This window comes from Acanthamoeba castellanii, assembly GCF_000313135.1.
Source record: "Acanthamoeba castellanii str. Neff unplaced genomic scaffold scf7180000083794, whole genome shotgun sequence".
Lineage (NCBI taxonomy): Eukaryota > Discosea > Longamoebia > Acanthamoebidae > Acanthamoeba > Acanthamoeba castellanii.
Window position 1 is genome coordinate 1 of NW_004457285.1, and position 15138 is coordinate 15138.

Genomic DNA, 15138 nt, shown 5'->3' on the forward strand with positions numbered 1-15138 from the left:
CCTGCTGCCAGGCGCTGCCCAGCGTTTGCTTGATGCTCACACTGCAATCAGCGGTGGCGTAGTGGACGCAGAGCGCCGCAAAGAGCGCAAGTAGGATGAACTGCTTCATGCTGGTGATGCTGGTGATGATGTTGGCGAGTTGCTGGCCACTTGTAGGTGGCTGTGGCTGTTGTTGGTCGTAGAGTGCAGAGTTGAGGTTGATGAAAATATGGAGCAGCTCACATGTGGCATTTTATAGTTCAACCAACATGCCCCGAACGTTGAGACAGCGTGGTCTGCCAGGAAATGTGCAAGAGACGCGCTTGCAAACGCCCGGGTTGGGTCTACCCAGCCCAGAAAGATGGTGTGGCTCACTGGCAAATGTCTGCATAAAATAAATTTCCGGAAATCTCGGCAAAAACGCTTGCAAATCGTCCAAGCACCCACAACAACCCCAGAATTTAATTGCCGGTTGGTTGCACGTGAGTCGGAGCTTAAAAGAACGTGTTCTTAGTGGTCGGGGCATCTGCCTCTCATTAGATATTGCTTCCGTGGGCATGGAGGGGCTCGCCTACTGGTGTCGCCCATGATCGTCGAGGCCCAGCACCTGGACGTAGATCTTCGGGAAAAAGCCAAAGTCGCGACCGTTGACGGAGCCGAACCACCACTCGTCGTTGCTGCGCTCCCACACCGTGACCACGTCGCCCGCCACGATGTCCAGCTCTTCCGTGCCCTGGCCCACAAAGTCGTACAGCACCACGGCCCGCTGCTTGTCCGCCGAGGCGTCGTAGTGGCCGGCGTCGCTGTCGCTGTCATTACCCGCGGGCTTGATGGTGGTCGCCTCTGTATCGCCTTCTTCACCTTCGTCGTTGTTGTCGTTGTCGTTGTTGTTGTGCTCGGCCAGTGCCACTTGCCCGCTCGACCGCTGCATGCGCTCCCACAGCGCGGTATCCTTGGTGGACATGTCCCCTTCGCCTCGCGATAACCGGCCGATGGCGCCCAGGGGCTGATTGGCGGTGGTCCGGACCAGTCCGCTCGACTGCGTGAGCGGATCGGAGGAGTCCTCCGTGGCGGTGGAGTCGTCAACGCTCGACCGGTCCGGCGGCGTCCGCTCGCCGCTCGGCTCCTCGCCTACGCTGCGCGGTGGTTCGTAGCCGTAGACGCTGGCACGGGGGGTGTAGGTGCTGAGCCGCACCGTTTCCAGGTAAGTGGACACGGTGTTGCTTCGCTGGCGCGAGATCTCCTCAATCTTTTCCTTGTCCTTGCTCCAACCTTGAATGGCGAGGTGTGTGTGTGTGTCAGTGTGTGTCAGTGTGTGTGTGTGTGTGTGGTGTGTGGTGTGTGTGGTGTGAGTGTGTGTGTGTGTTGGTGCTGAGGTAAGCAAGCGGCGTGGTGCGCTGGGGGGGAGGGCAATGCTGTACCTCTCTTGATGAGAGCCTTTTCATCTTCGCCCTTGGAAGATATGGTGGTCATCAGGAAAGTTCGCACTTCCTCCACGTCGAAGGCGCCTGCACCCGTGTGGCGCGCGTCAGCACATTGCGCGAACACAGTTTCATGCACGCGAAAGAGATGAGAAGACGTGGAACCGGTACCAGGGAAGGTGATGATCTTGTTGAGATACGCTTCAAGTTGCCGACACCTGCGATAAACCACAAGGTCAGCTGAAAAGTGGTGCAACAGACCACCCGGCGAGGGGAAAGGGAGCTGGTACCGCTTCTGTACAAATCTCGGTGCCGTGTTGCCCACGTACTTCTTGCCCGGGAACTTGGGCACGTTTTTGTACAGCGTTTTGAGCTGCGCAATTAACGAGAGACAGGGGCGATGGTGAGCTTAGTCGATCGCGTCGTCTTGTGAAAGTAACGAGCGTGGTCGGCGTGTACCTTCTTGTGAAGAGATAGGAATTGGCGATATCTCTTGATGAGGGTAGCCGACCCGCTCTCCATTCGAAGTTCGACCACATAGGCCTGTACGCGCGTGTGCAGATGTTTCAGTCACTTCTTCATTTTCACCAATGCGGTTTTGGAGAATAAAGAGGTGCGTACAATGAACTCCTTCTCCGTGGACGAGTGCACCGGCACGGTGAAGAGGATCTTGAAGGTGAGGCCCTTGAACTGCTCCTTGACCTCCTCCGTTTCCCTGCGCGCAAGAGGAAACGGATCAGAGAGTGCAAAGCTGTTCCCATGGGATCGGAGCTGCTGGTGATTCCTTTCCCCCCATACCTTTGCTTCTCGAGGATGCCCGTGTGCCACTTGTTCATCAGCGACCTGACGAGCTCCACGACGTGCTCCTTTTTCTCCTTGGAATCGGTGGAGAAGGTGTGGACCATGCGTGACCGAGGGTCCGTAACAGAGAAGGCAGTGTCGGTCACTGCAAAAAGTCAAAAGTCAACGACAACGATCAGAAATGACGTGTGCAAGAGGGTAGTGCGCGGAGTGGGGCGCTACAGTACCATTCTCGTTAAGGATAGCATGTTCGTTGGTCGACTTCTTGAACCATCGCACAAAGGCCAACAGGGCGTACTTGTCGCTGTGCTCGGACTTGTGCACAATAACCAGCCCGTCGTTGACCACCAAAACCAACTGTAGAAAAAGGACAGTGACCGTTAGTAGGTGGTAGACAGAAGGCACGACTGGTGGTTGATGAAGGGCTAGTACCGCAGCACATAGCTTCGCACGCGAGTCCGGGTGATCCAGGGGCGTCATCTTGTGCATGAACTCGGCTTCCTCGATCAAATAGCGATTGTGCTTCACCAGGCTCACCTTCTATATATATCATAGGATGAAGGAAGGAGTCAGAAGCTAAGCGGCATCGACAGCGCTGAAGGACAGGGGCGACTAGAGGGGTACCGTTCTGTCCGAGCAGTACATTGGCGCTTTGCTTTTGCACTCTTCGTGCACTCTGTACTTACAGACTGACGGGATAGGAAATGAAATCGTCAGGCATCAGGAACACAGGCGCCAGGGAAGCGGGAAAGAGGGAGAGGCCGTACTATCGTGTTTACACCTCAAATGAGAGCCCATCGCCATCTGCCCACAGTAGTCGCAGGTCTTGCTCTTGCTCTCCGTCTTCCACTTGTGTTCCCGTGCGATCTGAGGTGAACTATCGGATTCTCGCAATTGCTGAACGGTGAAGGAGAAGTGAGTTACCATCCAACCGCCGCAACTCAACACCGGCTCACCAAGTACGAGACGACGTACATCCAAGTTACCACTCAGGTGGTGCGCTATGTGCATGAGTCGAGTGCGCGATTCGCTCTGGTGTTGGATGACAGATCAGCCAAGCTTATCTTCGAGTGAGGGCTGAACACAAACGACACGGTACCTCTCTCTTCTTCTCGTTGATGTATTCGGCCAGTGCGTACATCTTATCGTAGGAATCGCTGAGTTGTTCAAAGTCCACGTGATCTTCAGGCGTGTACTTGAGCAGTTGCTAAATGGAAACACAGGCGCGAAATCAATGATGGGCTCGCATGCGCTGTGTGCACTGCTTTGCGTTTTGTTGACCCCACTGCCAGCCACAATGTACCTTGAGCAGAAGCACGTAGCGAGTGATCCTCTGCACCGGTACGCCTCGTAACAGATCGAGGCCGAGCTTGCCCAAGAATGAGCCAGACCCCAGGCACTAGGCACCAGGCAGCAGCATGACAGTCAATCAGCCAAGGCCAAGCATACGTCGCAACGACAGGAGACAGCGTACGTTGAGCAATTGCACAAACTTGGAGTTTTTCTCGAGAAGCTTGTTCAGCACTTTGATTGAGTTCTCGTAGTTATTGATGTACTCCTGGTAGATCTTCAGGTAGGGGATCTGCAGTGCAATGAAGTGGAGGAGACGTTAGACGTTATACCTCAGTCACTTACCTCCCTCATTAAGCGTACCAATCGAGTCATGACGTCGCCGATGCTGTTTTTCTCTGTTGGTGAGGTCCACCGTCGCATTCTCGTTTTGAGCTCAGCTAGAAAGTCAACGTGAAGCGCTGTGCCACCGGTCAACGTGGAGAGCATGAGCCAGAGAGTAGCGAGGGGGGCGTTTGCAGTATGAAGTCGAGGTACCGTATATCGTTTCGACGTTGGAAAAGAGATCGCGCACCACCTTGTCTTCCAGCAGTTTGCTTGCTTGGATCGGCTTCTTGTAGCTCTGTACGCTCCGGGACACGGGTGCATCGATCAGCAACGAGGGCTCCCAAAGGCATACAAAGAGCGGTAAAGAGGTACCTCAATGCACAGATGGATCTGGTCGACGTACGTCTGTTCGCTGCTCAGGATCTCCTCTGCGGCGACTTGGCGCATTGACATCTTGCTCACTAGCAGAAGCACAACAACAACAACGACAAAGGCATTAGCAGGCCTGTTCACTACCAGAAGAGCAGGCGGCTAGTGGAGCGCGTTGAACATACTTGCAGGCTGGGGTTGGTTTTGTTCGTTGATCTTGCGCTGAGCGATGGGCGAGTCGGGCTTGGCCGAGGTCGGAAGCGCGGGCGAAGAGACCATCATCACCTGCGCAAAGTTCTGTACGGACGGCGTGCGGGTGCTCATCGCTGGCAGCGACGGTGCGGGGCCAAGCTTGGGCCGCATCTAGAGACGTGAACGAAGCACTTTAAGTTGATCGAGTAGAGCCTCTACAAGCAGCGCAGCACGATAGCGTACCTCTTCTGGGATCGTTGGGAGCGGCCTGTTGCGTGGTAGTATGCTCGAGCCCTTGCCAAAGGAGGGCGGGGCGTGCGGGACCACCCTCGCCCGATCAACGCTGATGCTGCCGTCCCAGCGGTTCGGCGGCTGTCGTACGACCGGCGGCGGTTGCTGCAGCTAAGCGAGGAGCAGCCGACAGCGTGAGCAAGCAAAGCATGCAAGCTTACAAGAGTAGTAGTAGCGAGGTAGTTTGAGACGCACCATTGCTTGTGCGGCTCTGTCGATGACCGCGGCAGAGGGCGAAGCAACTGCGGATGCGGGTGCGGAAGATTGCGTAGATGGAGGCCTGTGGGGCAGCGGAGCTGGTTGGTGGGGTTCCATGCTGCGGCGACGAAGGGAGGCGACGGACGGTGCGGGCATCACGACTGGGCGCAGCATCACGCTGCCCGGCTGAAGGGGTGGCATGACGAGCACGCCACCCATGTGACTGCCCGCAACGCTTCGGTGCTTGGCGTTGGTGGCGTCAGCTGGCGCAGCCGTCGCAATCGTATTTGCTCTTGATCTTGTTTTGCCATTCTTCGTATCTGCCTCCTTCTCTCCATCCTGTTTGTGCTTGTCGCGAGGGCTGCCAAGTCGCATTTGTGTTCTGTTGTTTTGCGCTATTCTTGTTTTAATGCTTCCTCCACTCTCGATGGAGCGATTAAATGGTAAAAATGGCAACTCTAACTCTAATTGTTTGAAATCGAATGGATGCTTCCTCCTGCGCGCTTGTCGTCGTAGGTGTCGTTGATTCTTTTCGTGTAGAGCCCACAGAAAGTGGGGCTTCCTGGTCAGGCTGACGTGTCCCGCGTTAAGAAGGCGGTGCTGGTGGCCTCAATCCGCGAATGCAGGGAAACACGAACACGGTGCTGTGTCGCACAAGCCTCATCTTCAGCAACGTCCCCTCACCCACCACAATCCATCGCCATGGCTTCTCTTGCTGGCAAGTTCGAGGTATGTACCCCGTCCTTCATTCTTTCCAAGAGAGCGCTCATGTTGGTTGATGTTGACATCTCTTTCATCACAGCAACAAGCTGCTGCCCAGAACGTGCGTCCTCCCGCGCCAAAGCCCTCCGTTTCCGTCGAGAAGGCCGGCTGGAAGGCCAACGGCAACAGCGGCGGCGGCCACACCGCCCACGACGGCAAGGTACAAGGCGCCCACTCTTCCCTCAACAGCTGCTGTTCTCTTTCCACCTTCGTGTTCTCTTCTTACACCCTGCCTTGCTTGGCTGGCTCTCTCCAGTTCAAGAAGTCTGAGGGTGGCAAGAAGGTCGTGTACGCGCCCGGCGCCCTGCCCGCCAAGAAGAGCCTTTCCGACTTGCCCTGAAGAAAGAGACCATCTGCGCGTCTCCTTGTACAAACACAACAACTCAGCGACCAACGTTGCTGGGTGCATCAATGTCACATAAATAAACGTTTATTTACTAAAACCATGGCCGGGCTGGGGGTTAACAGCGGTGTGGTGATGATGTCGTGGCGAAGCTCTGGCTTAGAGGGCCTTGTTGACGAAGAGGCCGTTGAGGTCGGTCATGGTGATGACGCCGGTGGGCTTGAAGTCGTCATCGATGACCCAGAGCCTGTGAACGTGATCCTCCACCATGGCCTTCACCGCGTCGGCGACGGTGGTGTCCAGTCGCACGCAGGCGGGCTTGAGCGACGACGGGCTGAACTTCTCGAGGTAGTCCTCGGCCGTGTCGAGCAGCTTGGGCATGGTCTCATCATAGAGGCCCTGTTCATTTCGATGCGTGAGCTGGGGTGCTCAATGATGATTGTTGGTCTGTAGCGTGTGAATGCGTACCTTGAGGTCGGTGGCGGAGAAGTTGCCAGCGAGCTTGCCGGTATCGTTCACCAGCGCCACGGCGCTCACATCACCAGTCCTGAGGGCGTGAAGGACCTTGAACTAATGCATGGAAAGGATGAATGGTTAGACAAGGTGAACACTGTATCATCACAGCTGATATGAGTTTTGGTGCGTACCACTGAGTCGTGCAGAGGCGACGACACGACGCCGCCGGTGCCCAGGCCGAGCTGGCCGATGGTCTTGTGTCCGATCTCCTTGAGATGGCCCCTGTGAAGGTCCTTCTCGTGGATGAAACGGATCAGGGCCGACTGCGAGACGATGTGCTGGACCTACATGTTGTGCAGATATGACGTTAGTAACGCCATCACACAAATAAAGGTCAAGAAGAGGGCGTGACACGTACAGCCTTGGTGTGCTCGTCCACCACGGGAAGCCTGTGGATGCCCTGACGGAATAGCGTCGCGGCGTAGGTGAGGGGGCTGTTGGTGGTGATGGGAACGTAGGGATCGCGGCCGGAGAAGTCTGTTCGAAAGAATGGAGGTAAGAAATGCACGAGAAGATGTTGAAAGGCAAGGTGGGCATACCGACGACGTTCTTCAAGGTCTCCAATGCCATCGCGCGGCCAGCAATTTCCATCGTCTTCAGAGCGTTCGCCTGCAGATAAGAATTTGGTGAGCGATTGACGCTTCACCAGAGTCGAGTGGGGCACATACGCTAAGCTGGTGGCCCGAGGGAGCGACGGAGAGGATGAAAGCGACGATGTCGAGCATGTCGACCATGCCCAACACCTCGTTGGTCTTGCTGTTGACCACAGGGGCAGACTGGATGTGGTTCTGGGCCAAGACCTGACGACATACACAGCATACACGACAGTCAGGCATAGAGTACTCACGCCAAGTAGTGGCGTGCTGGGGGCAGTGCTTCACCTTCACGGCCTTCTCCACAGTGTCTTCAGAGTCGAGGGTGATGACGGCCTTGGGGGTAATCACGTCGCTGACCTTGGCGTGGTGCAGGATATCGTAGGTGGGGTTCTGTTGCATGGCGAGGGTAGTAGGCTTCAAGCGTTAGGCTTGCTGTGTGTCGATCGTTGAGGATGATGAGTGTGGTGATCGCACTTGCGTCTATTTGAACCCGCCAAACATGAAGGAGAGGCGACTGTGGCGGCAATGCCACTGCATGTTTGCCAAAAGTTTACGCCAACTTTGGGTGAATTTTCGCCAAATGGAGCACAAGAATGCATTCCTAGATTTTCTTAATCTTTTTCTTCTTGTTCAATAATAATTCTGTTTTTGTTCAATAATAATTCTGTTTTTGTTAATTTCCGAGAATATATTTTCTCTGATAGCGATGGGCAACACAAGAAAAATTGATCGATTGTAAAATTCCATTACGATTACGATTAAAGCTGTGATTAAATGGAATCTAAGGTGGTAGACGCTACCTCTTCGCCCCTTCGTGCGTATCTTAACCGCAATTTTCCTGCGGCATTATGGAGAGAGAAGGTAGATCAGGGAGAAGACCAGGAGAAGAAAGGATGGACGGATAAGGACCTCATGGAGCACTTCTTCACCCTCTTCGGCGTGAATGTATTCACGGAGGGTTCCATTTTCTATCAATTCAAGTACGAGATGTGCCTTACCGAGACCTGGAACGAGGAGGTGAAAGAGGCTCGCGGCATAATCTTTGAGCGAAGGTCTGCTGCCGCTGCCATCGCTGAAGAGGGCTGGGTTATCGTCGGCCGTCCATTCGAGAAGTTTTTCAACCAACAAGAGTCCGAGTGCCCGGTCGCCAGCGCCAAGGTCTTCGACGCCAACTGCTCGACGTTCGGCATGGCCGAAAAGGCCGACGGGACCTGCATCCAGTTCTGGTGGAGCTCGCCCGCCACCCTCGACGCCGTCTACGAGACGGCGCTGCAGATGGAGGCCGCCGCCGCGGCAGCCAAGAGCGAAGCCAGCGTTGAGCTCAACGTTGCCGACGACGAAGAAGAAGCGAATGAGGTGGAGAAGCAGGACGTCGAGGAGGAAGAGAGCGACGGAACGACTGGGTTCCAGGGTCTGGGCAAGGCCAGCCTGATTGAGAAGAGGGCGCGAAGGTTCAAGAAGGTCCTGCCGCGCGTCCTGCAGGCCACGGCCGACAGCCAGCAGCAGGGCGAAGGCGAGGCACCCAAGCACGCACGCGGACTGGTCCGAAAACCGCAGCACTACCACGTACGGCCTCACTCGCCTCACATGTCGACTCGGCTGTGCTTTGACCCGCCTCTGATCATGACCGAGGTAACAGGGCTGGCGTATCTCCACTCTTGGGATGGTGACTCCCGCAGTCATGTTCGAGAGGCTCTTCTGGGGCCTCTTCCTCGGAGACCGTGCCCAGGGCCACGACTATGAAGCTCTCCAGGAGTACCCAATCTCTTCTCACTCACTCACTACTCCCTCTATAGCTATGTAGCGCCTGGGAGTGTGATGGCTGATAAACATGTCCACCTTGAACACGTGCAGGCTGTTCAAGATATTCGACCAGGGCTGGACCTACTTGTTCGAGCTCTGCTGTGAGCAGAACCAAGTTGTAAATAAGTACACGCAGGTACTTGCCGACGTTGCCTCTTGCGCTAGTGCGACGTGTCGGTACCCTGACGAATGACATGTCGTCGGCGAACAGGACAAGCTTTACCTGATCGGAGCGCGTCACAGGCACTCCGGTGAGTTGATGACCAAGGACCAGCTCGACACCATCGCGCAGCAGGTTGGTGTCACTGTCACGCGCGCGCGTTCATTTACCACCGCCGCTCGCTCACTCGCTCACTCGCTGCTCACCTGCGACAACCTCTCTCTTCAGCTGGGTCCTTCGGTTTCGAGACCCCGATATTATGACTTCAGCTCGATCGGGGTGCGAAGCCTGAAGCAGGCCAACGAATGGATCGAAAATGAGGCCAAGCGGACCGATCTCTACGGAGAGGTGCGCACCAGACATACATGAGTAGTCGGTGTTCCATTGCAGCAGCATCTCACTCACCCGCCCCTCGAGCAGACGCCAGAGGGATTTGTAGTTTATTGGAACGGACTGCCTGTCGCCAAGATGAAGAATCGCTTCTACTCCGACAAGCATCTGCTCATCACTGGTACGTACGCTCACTCCATGTCGATTCGGGTCATGTTGCAAACCTAGTGGTAGTACTCACTGCATTCTATTGTGTTGCTTTGGTTGTGCAGGGAACCTGCTCTCGAACCGTAACATCGCCATCGAGCGATATTTTGACGGGACGATCGACGACGTGCTTGACGTGCTGCCGCCGCCCATACACACCTTCCTCGACGAGCTCAAGGAGAAGACCAAGGAGCTCATCCACGAGATCTCTCGACTCGTGCAGCAATTCACCAACGATGTACATCTCCTCAACACACGACGCACGCACGACACACGCCACCGTACTGACTTTTTATGTTGTTGGGTGGCGCAGCTGCCGGCCGAGTGCTTTGACCAGTCGTCGGCCAGCGGCAGGAAGGCCTACGCCGACGCCATCAAGACCGTCGATGCCAAGTACAAGGGCCTCCTGTTCCAGATCAAGGACGACGTGTTGCAGGCGCCGCAGGGACCGGGCGGCCAGCGGGAGGTGGCCAACCTCGATCGACTGGTGTTCGGGTGGCTCAAGGGCAAGCTCAACTACGCCAAGTTCCACTCGTTGTGGAAGGCCACCAAGGTCAAGGAGATCCTCGACGACGAGCGCGTCCAGGCCGGCGGCAACTACAAGTCTTGATGCTTTCGTGGTCCAACCAGACAACGAGAATTCCATTTTCCATTTCCTTTAGCATTTCTCTTTCGTTTCCTTTTGTCTGTACCCGGGTCATGAAGCTGTCGCACCGCCTTGCCCTCACCTCTTCGGTTCGTAGCTGCGGCTTCGCTGCTGTGGTACCACTCCTTTCCCTTTTCATTCGTTCGTGTTCTTATCTTCGTCCAAAGGTGTGATCTGATCTGATTATGGCCCCTTGGTGTTGGCTAGCGGGGGTTCGGGAGTGTTACAGGAGGGCAGGAGCCGCTGTTCCGGGGCGTGTTCCCGCCCATCACCACTCCGTTCGTGGAGGGCACCGAGGACGTCGACCACGCCGCTCTGGCGCACAACGTGCAGCGCTACGCTCGCAAGGAGGTACCGTATATGGCCATTTGGTGGTATTCAAGGCCATGACTACGTCGAGTAGTGGTCAAGCGCTCGCACTGAACTTGGAAGCGAATGGACCACCGGTGCAGAACGGACTCTCGGGCTTGGTGGTGCTGGGCTCGAACGGCGAGTTCCCGTTCCTCACCTCCGCCGAACGGATCGAAGTGCTCCGCACGGCCAAGCTGGAAGCCGCCAAAGCGGAGCAGGTCTGCCTTTCTCGCCCTCATTCGTTCATGAATGACCGTGCGACTCACCGCCTCGATGGCGGCTTTCCTGCGTGAGTAGGAAACCGGGCACAAGCTGCGTCTGATCGCTGGCACCGGCTGTGTGAGCACCAGGGAGACCATTGAGCTCACCAACGCCGCCAAGGACCTCGGCTACGATGCAGTCATGCTCGTGACGCCGGTGCTTAGCTGTCCACCATCTGGCTCATGTTGCCTGTCGCTCACACTCTTTCCCCCCCCCAGTACTACTACACCAACACGATGCAGAACAACCTCCAGCATCACTACACCGAGGTAAGGCACCGAGCCACATGTGAATATGTCGTAATACACGCATATTATCACATTATCTACATATGTACAGAAATATTTACACATGTTCGCCTAACCGGCTTCGGGGGAGTAGGTGGCGAAGAACGTGGGCGGCATGCCGATCATCCTGTACAACGTCCCGCCGATGGCCGGCGGCGTGGCCTTCACCGTGCCCCTCATCCGCGACCTGGCCGAGATCCCCAACATCGTCGGCATCAAGGACACCTCCGGCAACATCGTGCAGCTCACCGAAATCGTTCAGAAAGTCAAGGTCACACCCGCCTCTTCATCCTCCTTCTTTGTTTGTTGTGTGCGATCGGCTTTGTCCAGTGCACGGGGACTGACTCCAGTCTCGTGTTGCTGCTGTACCACACACAGCTCCCGCTCGCGAGCAAGGGCAAGTCGTTTTCGGTGCTGGCTGGGTCGGGCAGCTACTTCTTCCCCGCGCTCACCGTCGGAGCCGACGGCGGCGTGATGGCGCTGGCCAACATCATCCCACACGTGCGCTGGCCTCAGCTCTTCTTTGCCCTCTTCTCTCAGGCCTCTTGGCTGTGTCGCCAATCGAGGCTCACGCGGTGCATTTTTACGACCAGGTGCTGAGCCAGCTCTACAAGGACTTCCACGCGGCCGAGGCCCAGCCCCACCTCCTGCACCAGTGCCAGAAGGTGCAGCACGCCGTCGTCGAGCTCAACCAGAAGATCACCGCCGGTACTGCTCTCCCATTGTTCGCTGCTGCGGCGTTGTCGCTGGCTGCTAACGGCTGCTCCCATGTGCGGCAGAGTTTGGCACACCCGGAATGAAGCGTGCGCTGGACCTGTCGAACGTGTACCGCGGCGGAGTGCCGCGCAGACCGCTGCGCTCGCTGTCCGACGAGAGGGCGCAGGTGCTCGTCTCCGTACTCGAGCGCACCGGCAAGGACCTTGGCCACCTCGGCTTGAAGCTGTAGTCACCATCCCCACCCACCCCTCAGGTATGCCAACAATGTCGCAAAAAGAGAGCTGTGAAGAGAGTGCAGTGCAATGAAGCGTGATCACCAGTCCTTCAGTGGACCCGGATAGCGGTAAGCCAGCCTTCGTGCCGGGAAGGCCCGCAGGATCCGGTCCTGCCAGTCCGGCGGCAGATCCGGGTACCCCAGCCCGCTTGCGGCGACGACGACCGACGACCGCAGCCGCTGGCAGTCGTCGCCGCGCAGTTGTGCGACGTGGAGCCGTATCAGGTCGAGCACGAGTGCGACGATCAGCTCGCGCGGCAGGTCGCACAGCCTGGACGCCGAGTGCTTGGCGTCCCCCGTCTCCGCGTCCCTGGCTGCCATCATCAGCAGCGTCCGCACTTCGCGCTGGCACTGTGTGCGTGTGCGTGTGCGGTGTGTGTGTGTGTGTGTGGTGTGCGTGTGTGTGTGCGGTGTGCGGTGTGTGTCGAGTTAGATCAGTGCAGTTGGGGCAAACGCCGTCTTGTCGCACCTCGGGAAAGAAGCCCATGAGTTTCTTCACCCAGGGCGAGCTGGGGCTGGTCATCATTTCGTCGATGACCACCGGGCCGGGCTGCGCCAACAGTTTCGCGATGGCTCTGGCCTTGCTCGCCTGCCCCGCGGGGTCCGCCGTCCACGCGTCGATGGCCCTCTGCAGCTCGGGCGCTTCGCTGCACGCCTCTCGTAGGTGGGAGTAGTCCAAGACCAGCAGTTGCTCCCGAAACATCTGCAACACTCCCACTACGTGCGGCATCGACAACGTGCGGAAGCCTGTTGATTGAGAAGATGAAGAAGAAGGCAACACTTTCGTTACACAGCCAACAGCTCAGTCACTAGCACGAGGCATGGGTGCGAACAGTTGTTTTCCTGGTCGTAGAGGGCCACGCGGCCGTCGGGTGCGACCAAGGGGTGGTGGATGGGCGTGAGGACTTGCAGTCGGAGAGGCTCGGCGGGATGTTGGCGGGCCAGGTGGACGCGCACAGCAATCTTCGAACCTATGGGAGGGAGAGCATCACGCGAAGATGGTTGGTACAGCTACACAAATGCACCACCGCACACACCGCACACGCACGACCGCACACGCACACGCGTAAACGCTGCCCGGTTGGGGCTTGATGAAGAAGGTAAAGCGCCGGTAGGTGGTGGTGTCGACCTCACACAGGGTGAGGCCGGATGCGCTGGGGGCGAACTGGTCGGTCCCAAACCTCGACGTGTGTTGGAGCTGCAGCAACTGCTTGAACTGGTGCGCAATCCGTGTTCTGCTCTCGGGCAACACTGCATGTGCACCATGGTGTAGTGTGCGTCGCATGTAAGTGCTATGCTGCTCCGTGGGCGTGTCGTATGCGTACGACGTGTGCAGTGCGCAGTGTGTGCGGTGGTGTCGTGTGATTGATCGGAGTTGATAAGTAAGACGGGGGTACGGGGTTCGGTGAGTTCGCAAAGCCAGGGCATGGGGAAGAGTGGGTAGTCCGGCGCATCGTCGCGGACGGAGAGGCGGACGAAGGGCGTCGAGCGGTCCTCCTCCGCAGCTGCGCGCAGGAAAGGGACCGCAGAGGTGGTGGCGGTGGGCTCGAGCAAGAGGCCATACTGGCGCAGGGGGGCGTGGTCCTCCAGCTCTGCGTGAGGGGTGGTGGTGGACCCGTCGTCGACCAGTACCAGGAGCTGGGCGTTGGGCCGCAGGAGCCGAGGTTCGTGGAGGGCCTCGAGGAGCACCTTGAGCTGGCCCACCGTCGTGTCTCGCCACACCCCGACTCGCCAGTCCTCGCCCTCCCAGCGAACCACCACCTCCCAGCCCTCGCGGTCCGCTGTCATGTGTGAGGGGAAAAATAGTAGAATGCCGTGTGCGCAGCACATACAACCAACATGCAGTGGTGAACTATTTATTTACATGACGGCCGTGTCTTGTGGTTGTGTTCTCTAACGTTAACCGTGGTTGATCAAGTGGCCGTAGTCGTTGTTGGGCATCGCTCCCCCGTAGCCATCGGCGTCGGGGTGCGAGTCTGGAGGGGAGGAGTGGGGGACGTCTATCGGGCGCGAACTCAGCACTGGACCGACTCGGTCTTGCCAGATCGCCTGCTCCTCTGTTGGTCGGTCAAACAAAGAGTTAGTCTCAGCTGCCCCTCCATGTTTGCAGAACGATCAGGGTGAAGCGGTGGCGGGGTACCAGCATCTCCTTGATGAGGTTGTTGCCGCGGGACCTCTTCCGAACTGGGGTCTGCTGCTGCTGCTGCTCGGGGGCGACCTCGGCACTGATGTCCCTGTCGACCTTCTCCTCCTCCTCCTTCTCTTCGACCACCACTTCAACTTCCTCGCTGTCTTCGCCTTGCCCTTCCTCATCATCGTCTTCATCATCATCATCGCTCTCTTCCTCCTCTTCAACCTCGTCTTCGCTTTCATCATAGTCGCTGTCCTCATGGTCGAGCTCGTTGTAGTCATCGTCTTCTTCATCATCTTCATCCTTATCATCGTCCGTGTCGTCGAGGTCCTCCTCCATGCGTCGGATTTCCTCCTCGAGCTTGCGGGCCTCCTCCTCCGCCATCTCGGCTTCGGTCTGGAGGTGCTGCAGGGCCTCCTCCTGCTCCCGCACGTACCTCGGCGTACTCACCTCCCTCGCCCTTCGCCCTACACACGCCAACAAGTCAGGTCCAATTGACCGCACACACCTCCGACCGCACACATTGTCGCCACACACACACACACACACACGGAGGGGAAGAAGTACCGAGAGTGATGGCGAGTACCATGCGCCTCCTCGACTCGAAGGCGCTCTTGCGGAGGCGGTGGTCGGAGGAGGTGGGAGAGACCAGCTCGGTGGTTGTCGGGTTCATCGTGATGCTGGAGGTCATCCTGCTTGTTTGCTTGTGTGGTGCAGTGATGTTTGCTTGCTCGTCGCGGCGGCGTCGGCGATGAGGAAAGTGGTGAGCAGGTCGAGCTTTGTGTGCGATCGGCCAGCCGTCTTTGGTCGGTCGTGATGGAAACTTGGTTTGGTGTGACACGTCTGCACGAATCCGACCAACCGGACAAGGCGGGTGAGGCTCAAC

The 15138-nt window shown here is 57.4% G+C and overlaps 7 protein-coding genes across 7 annotated transcripts; 3 read left to right on the forward strand and 4 right to left on the reverse strand.

Moving 5' to 3' along the window:
* Positions 1 to 550: 550 nt before the first annotated feature.
* ACA1_015310 (RhoGEF domain containing protein) lies at positions 551 to 4511 on the reverse strand (the record flags this gene model as incomplete). The annotated part of the gene is made up of 18 exons (XM_004334068.1): positions 551 to 1251; positions 1401 to 1487; positions 1572 to 1618; positions 1691 to 1773; positions 1860 to 1943; positions 2022 to 2115; positions 2199 to 2346; positions 2429 to 2558; positions 2634 to 2741; positions 2826 to 2877; positions 2983 to 3098; positions 3301 to 3408; positions 3505 to 3600; positions 3676 to 3783; positions 3855 to 3931; positions 4029 to 4113; positions 4191 to 4279; positions 4373 to 4511. 18 exons carry the CDS (start codon positions 4509 to 4511, stop codon positions 551 to 553), a joined length of 2352 nt encoding a protein of 783 aa, XP_004334116.1.
* A 1059-nt stretch (positions 4512 to 5570) lies between these two features.
* Positions 5571 to 5970, forward strand: ACA1_015320 (uncharacterized protein; the record flags this gene model as incomplete). Its single annotated transcript, XM_004334069.1, has 3 exons — positions 5571 to 5597; positions 5671 to 5790; positions 5887 to 5970. 3 exons carry the CDS (start codon positions 5571 to 5573, stop codon positions 5968 to 5970), a joined length of 231 nt encoding a protein of 76 aa, XP_004334117.1.
* A 162-nt stretch (positions 5971 to 6132) lies between these two features.
* ACA1_015330 (CBS domain containing protein) lies at positions 6133 to 7484 on the reverse strand (the record flags this gene model as incomplete). Its single annotated transcript, XM_004334070.1, has 7 exons — positions 6133 to 6372; positions 6442 to 6537; positions 6621 to 6773; positions 6848 to 6966; positions 7029 to 7098; positions 7158 to 7289; positions 7371 to 7484. The coding sequence occupies 7 exons, from the start codon at positions 7482 to 7484 to the stop codon at positions 6133 to 6135; spliced, it is 924 nt and encodes a 307-aa protein (XP_004334118.1).
* A 513-nt stretch (positions 7485 to 7997) lies between these two features.
* ACA1_015340 (uncharacterized protein) lies at positions 7998 to 10195 on the forward strand (the record flags this gene model as incomplete). The annotated part of the gene is made up of 8 exons (XM_004334071.1): positions 7998 to 8651; positions 8725 to 8840; positions 8940 to 9024; positions 9100 to 9183; positions 9277 to 9396; positions 9469 to 9559; positions 9651 to 9823; positions 9899 to 10195. 8 exons carry the CDS (start codon positions 7998 to 8000, stop codon positions 10193 to 10195), a joined length of 1620 nt encoding a protein of 539 aa, XP_004334119.1.
* Positions 10196 to 10284: 89 nt separating this feature from the next.
* Positions 10285 to 12076, forward strand: ACA1_015350 (dihydrodipicolinate synthetase, putative; the record flags this gene model as incomplete). The annotated part of the gene is made up of 9 exons (XM_004334072.1): positions 10285 to 10320; positions 10469 to 10582; positions 10684 to 10800; positions 10880 to 10999; positions 11062 to 11112; positions 11225 to 11401; positions 11509 to 11631; positions 11724 to 11838; positions 11910 to 12076. The coding sequence occupies 9 exons, from the start codon at positions 10285 to 10287 to the stop codon at positions 12074 to 12076; spliced, it is 1020 nt and encodes a 339-aa protein (XP_004334120.1).
* Positions 12077 to 12160: 84 nt separating this feature from the next.
* On the reverse strand, positions 12161 to 13909 carry ACA1_015360 (uncharacterized protein; the record flags this gene model as incomplete). Its single annotated transcript, XM_004334073.1, has 5 exons — positions 12161 to 12472; positions 12591 to 12824; positions 12932 to 13092; positions 13184 to 13372; positions 13519 to 13909. 5 exons carry the CDS (start codon positions 13907 to 13909, stop codon positions 12161 to 12163), a joined length of 1287 nt encoding a protein of 428 aa, XP_004334121.1.
* Positions 13910 to 14136: 227 nt separating this feature from the next.
* ACA1_015370 (uncharacterized protein) lies at positions 14137 to 14943 on the reverse strand (the record flags this gene model as incomplete). The annotated part of the gene is given in 4 exon segments (XM_004334074.1): positions 14137 to 14178; positions 14262 to 14672; positions 14689 to 14712; positions 14839 to 14943. 4 exon segments carry the CDS (start codon positions 14941 to 14943, stop codon positions 14137 to 14139), a joined length of 582 nt encoding a protein of 193 aa, XP_004334122.1.
* Positions 14944 to 15138: the final 195 nt, after the last annotated feature.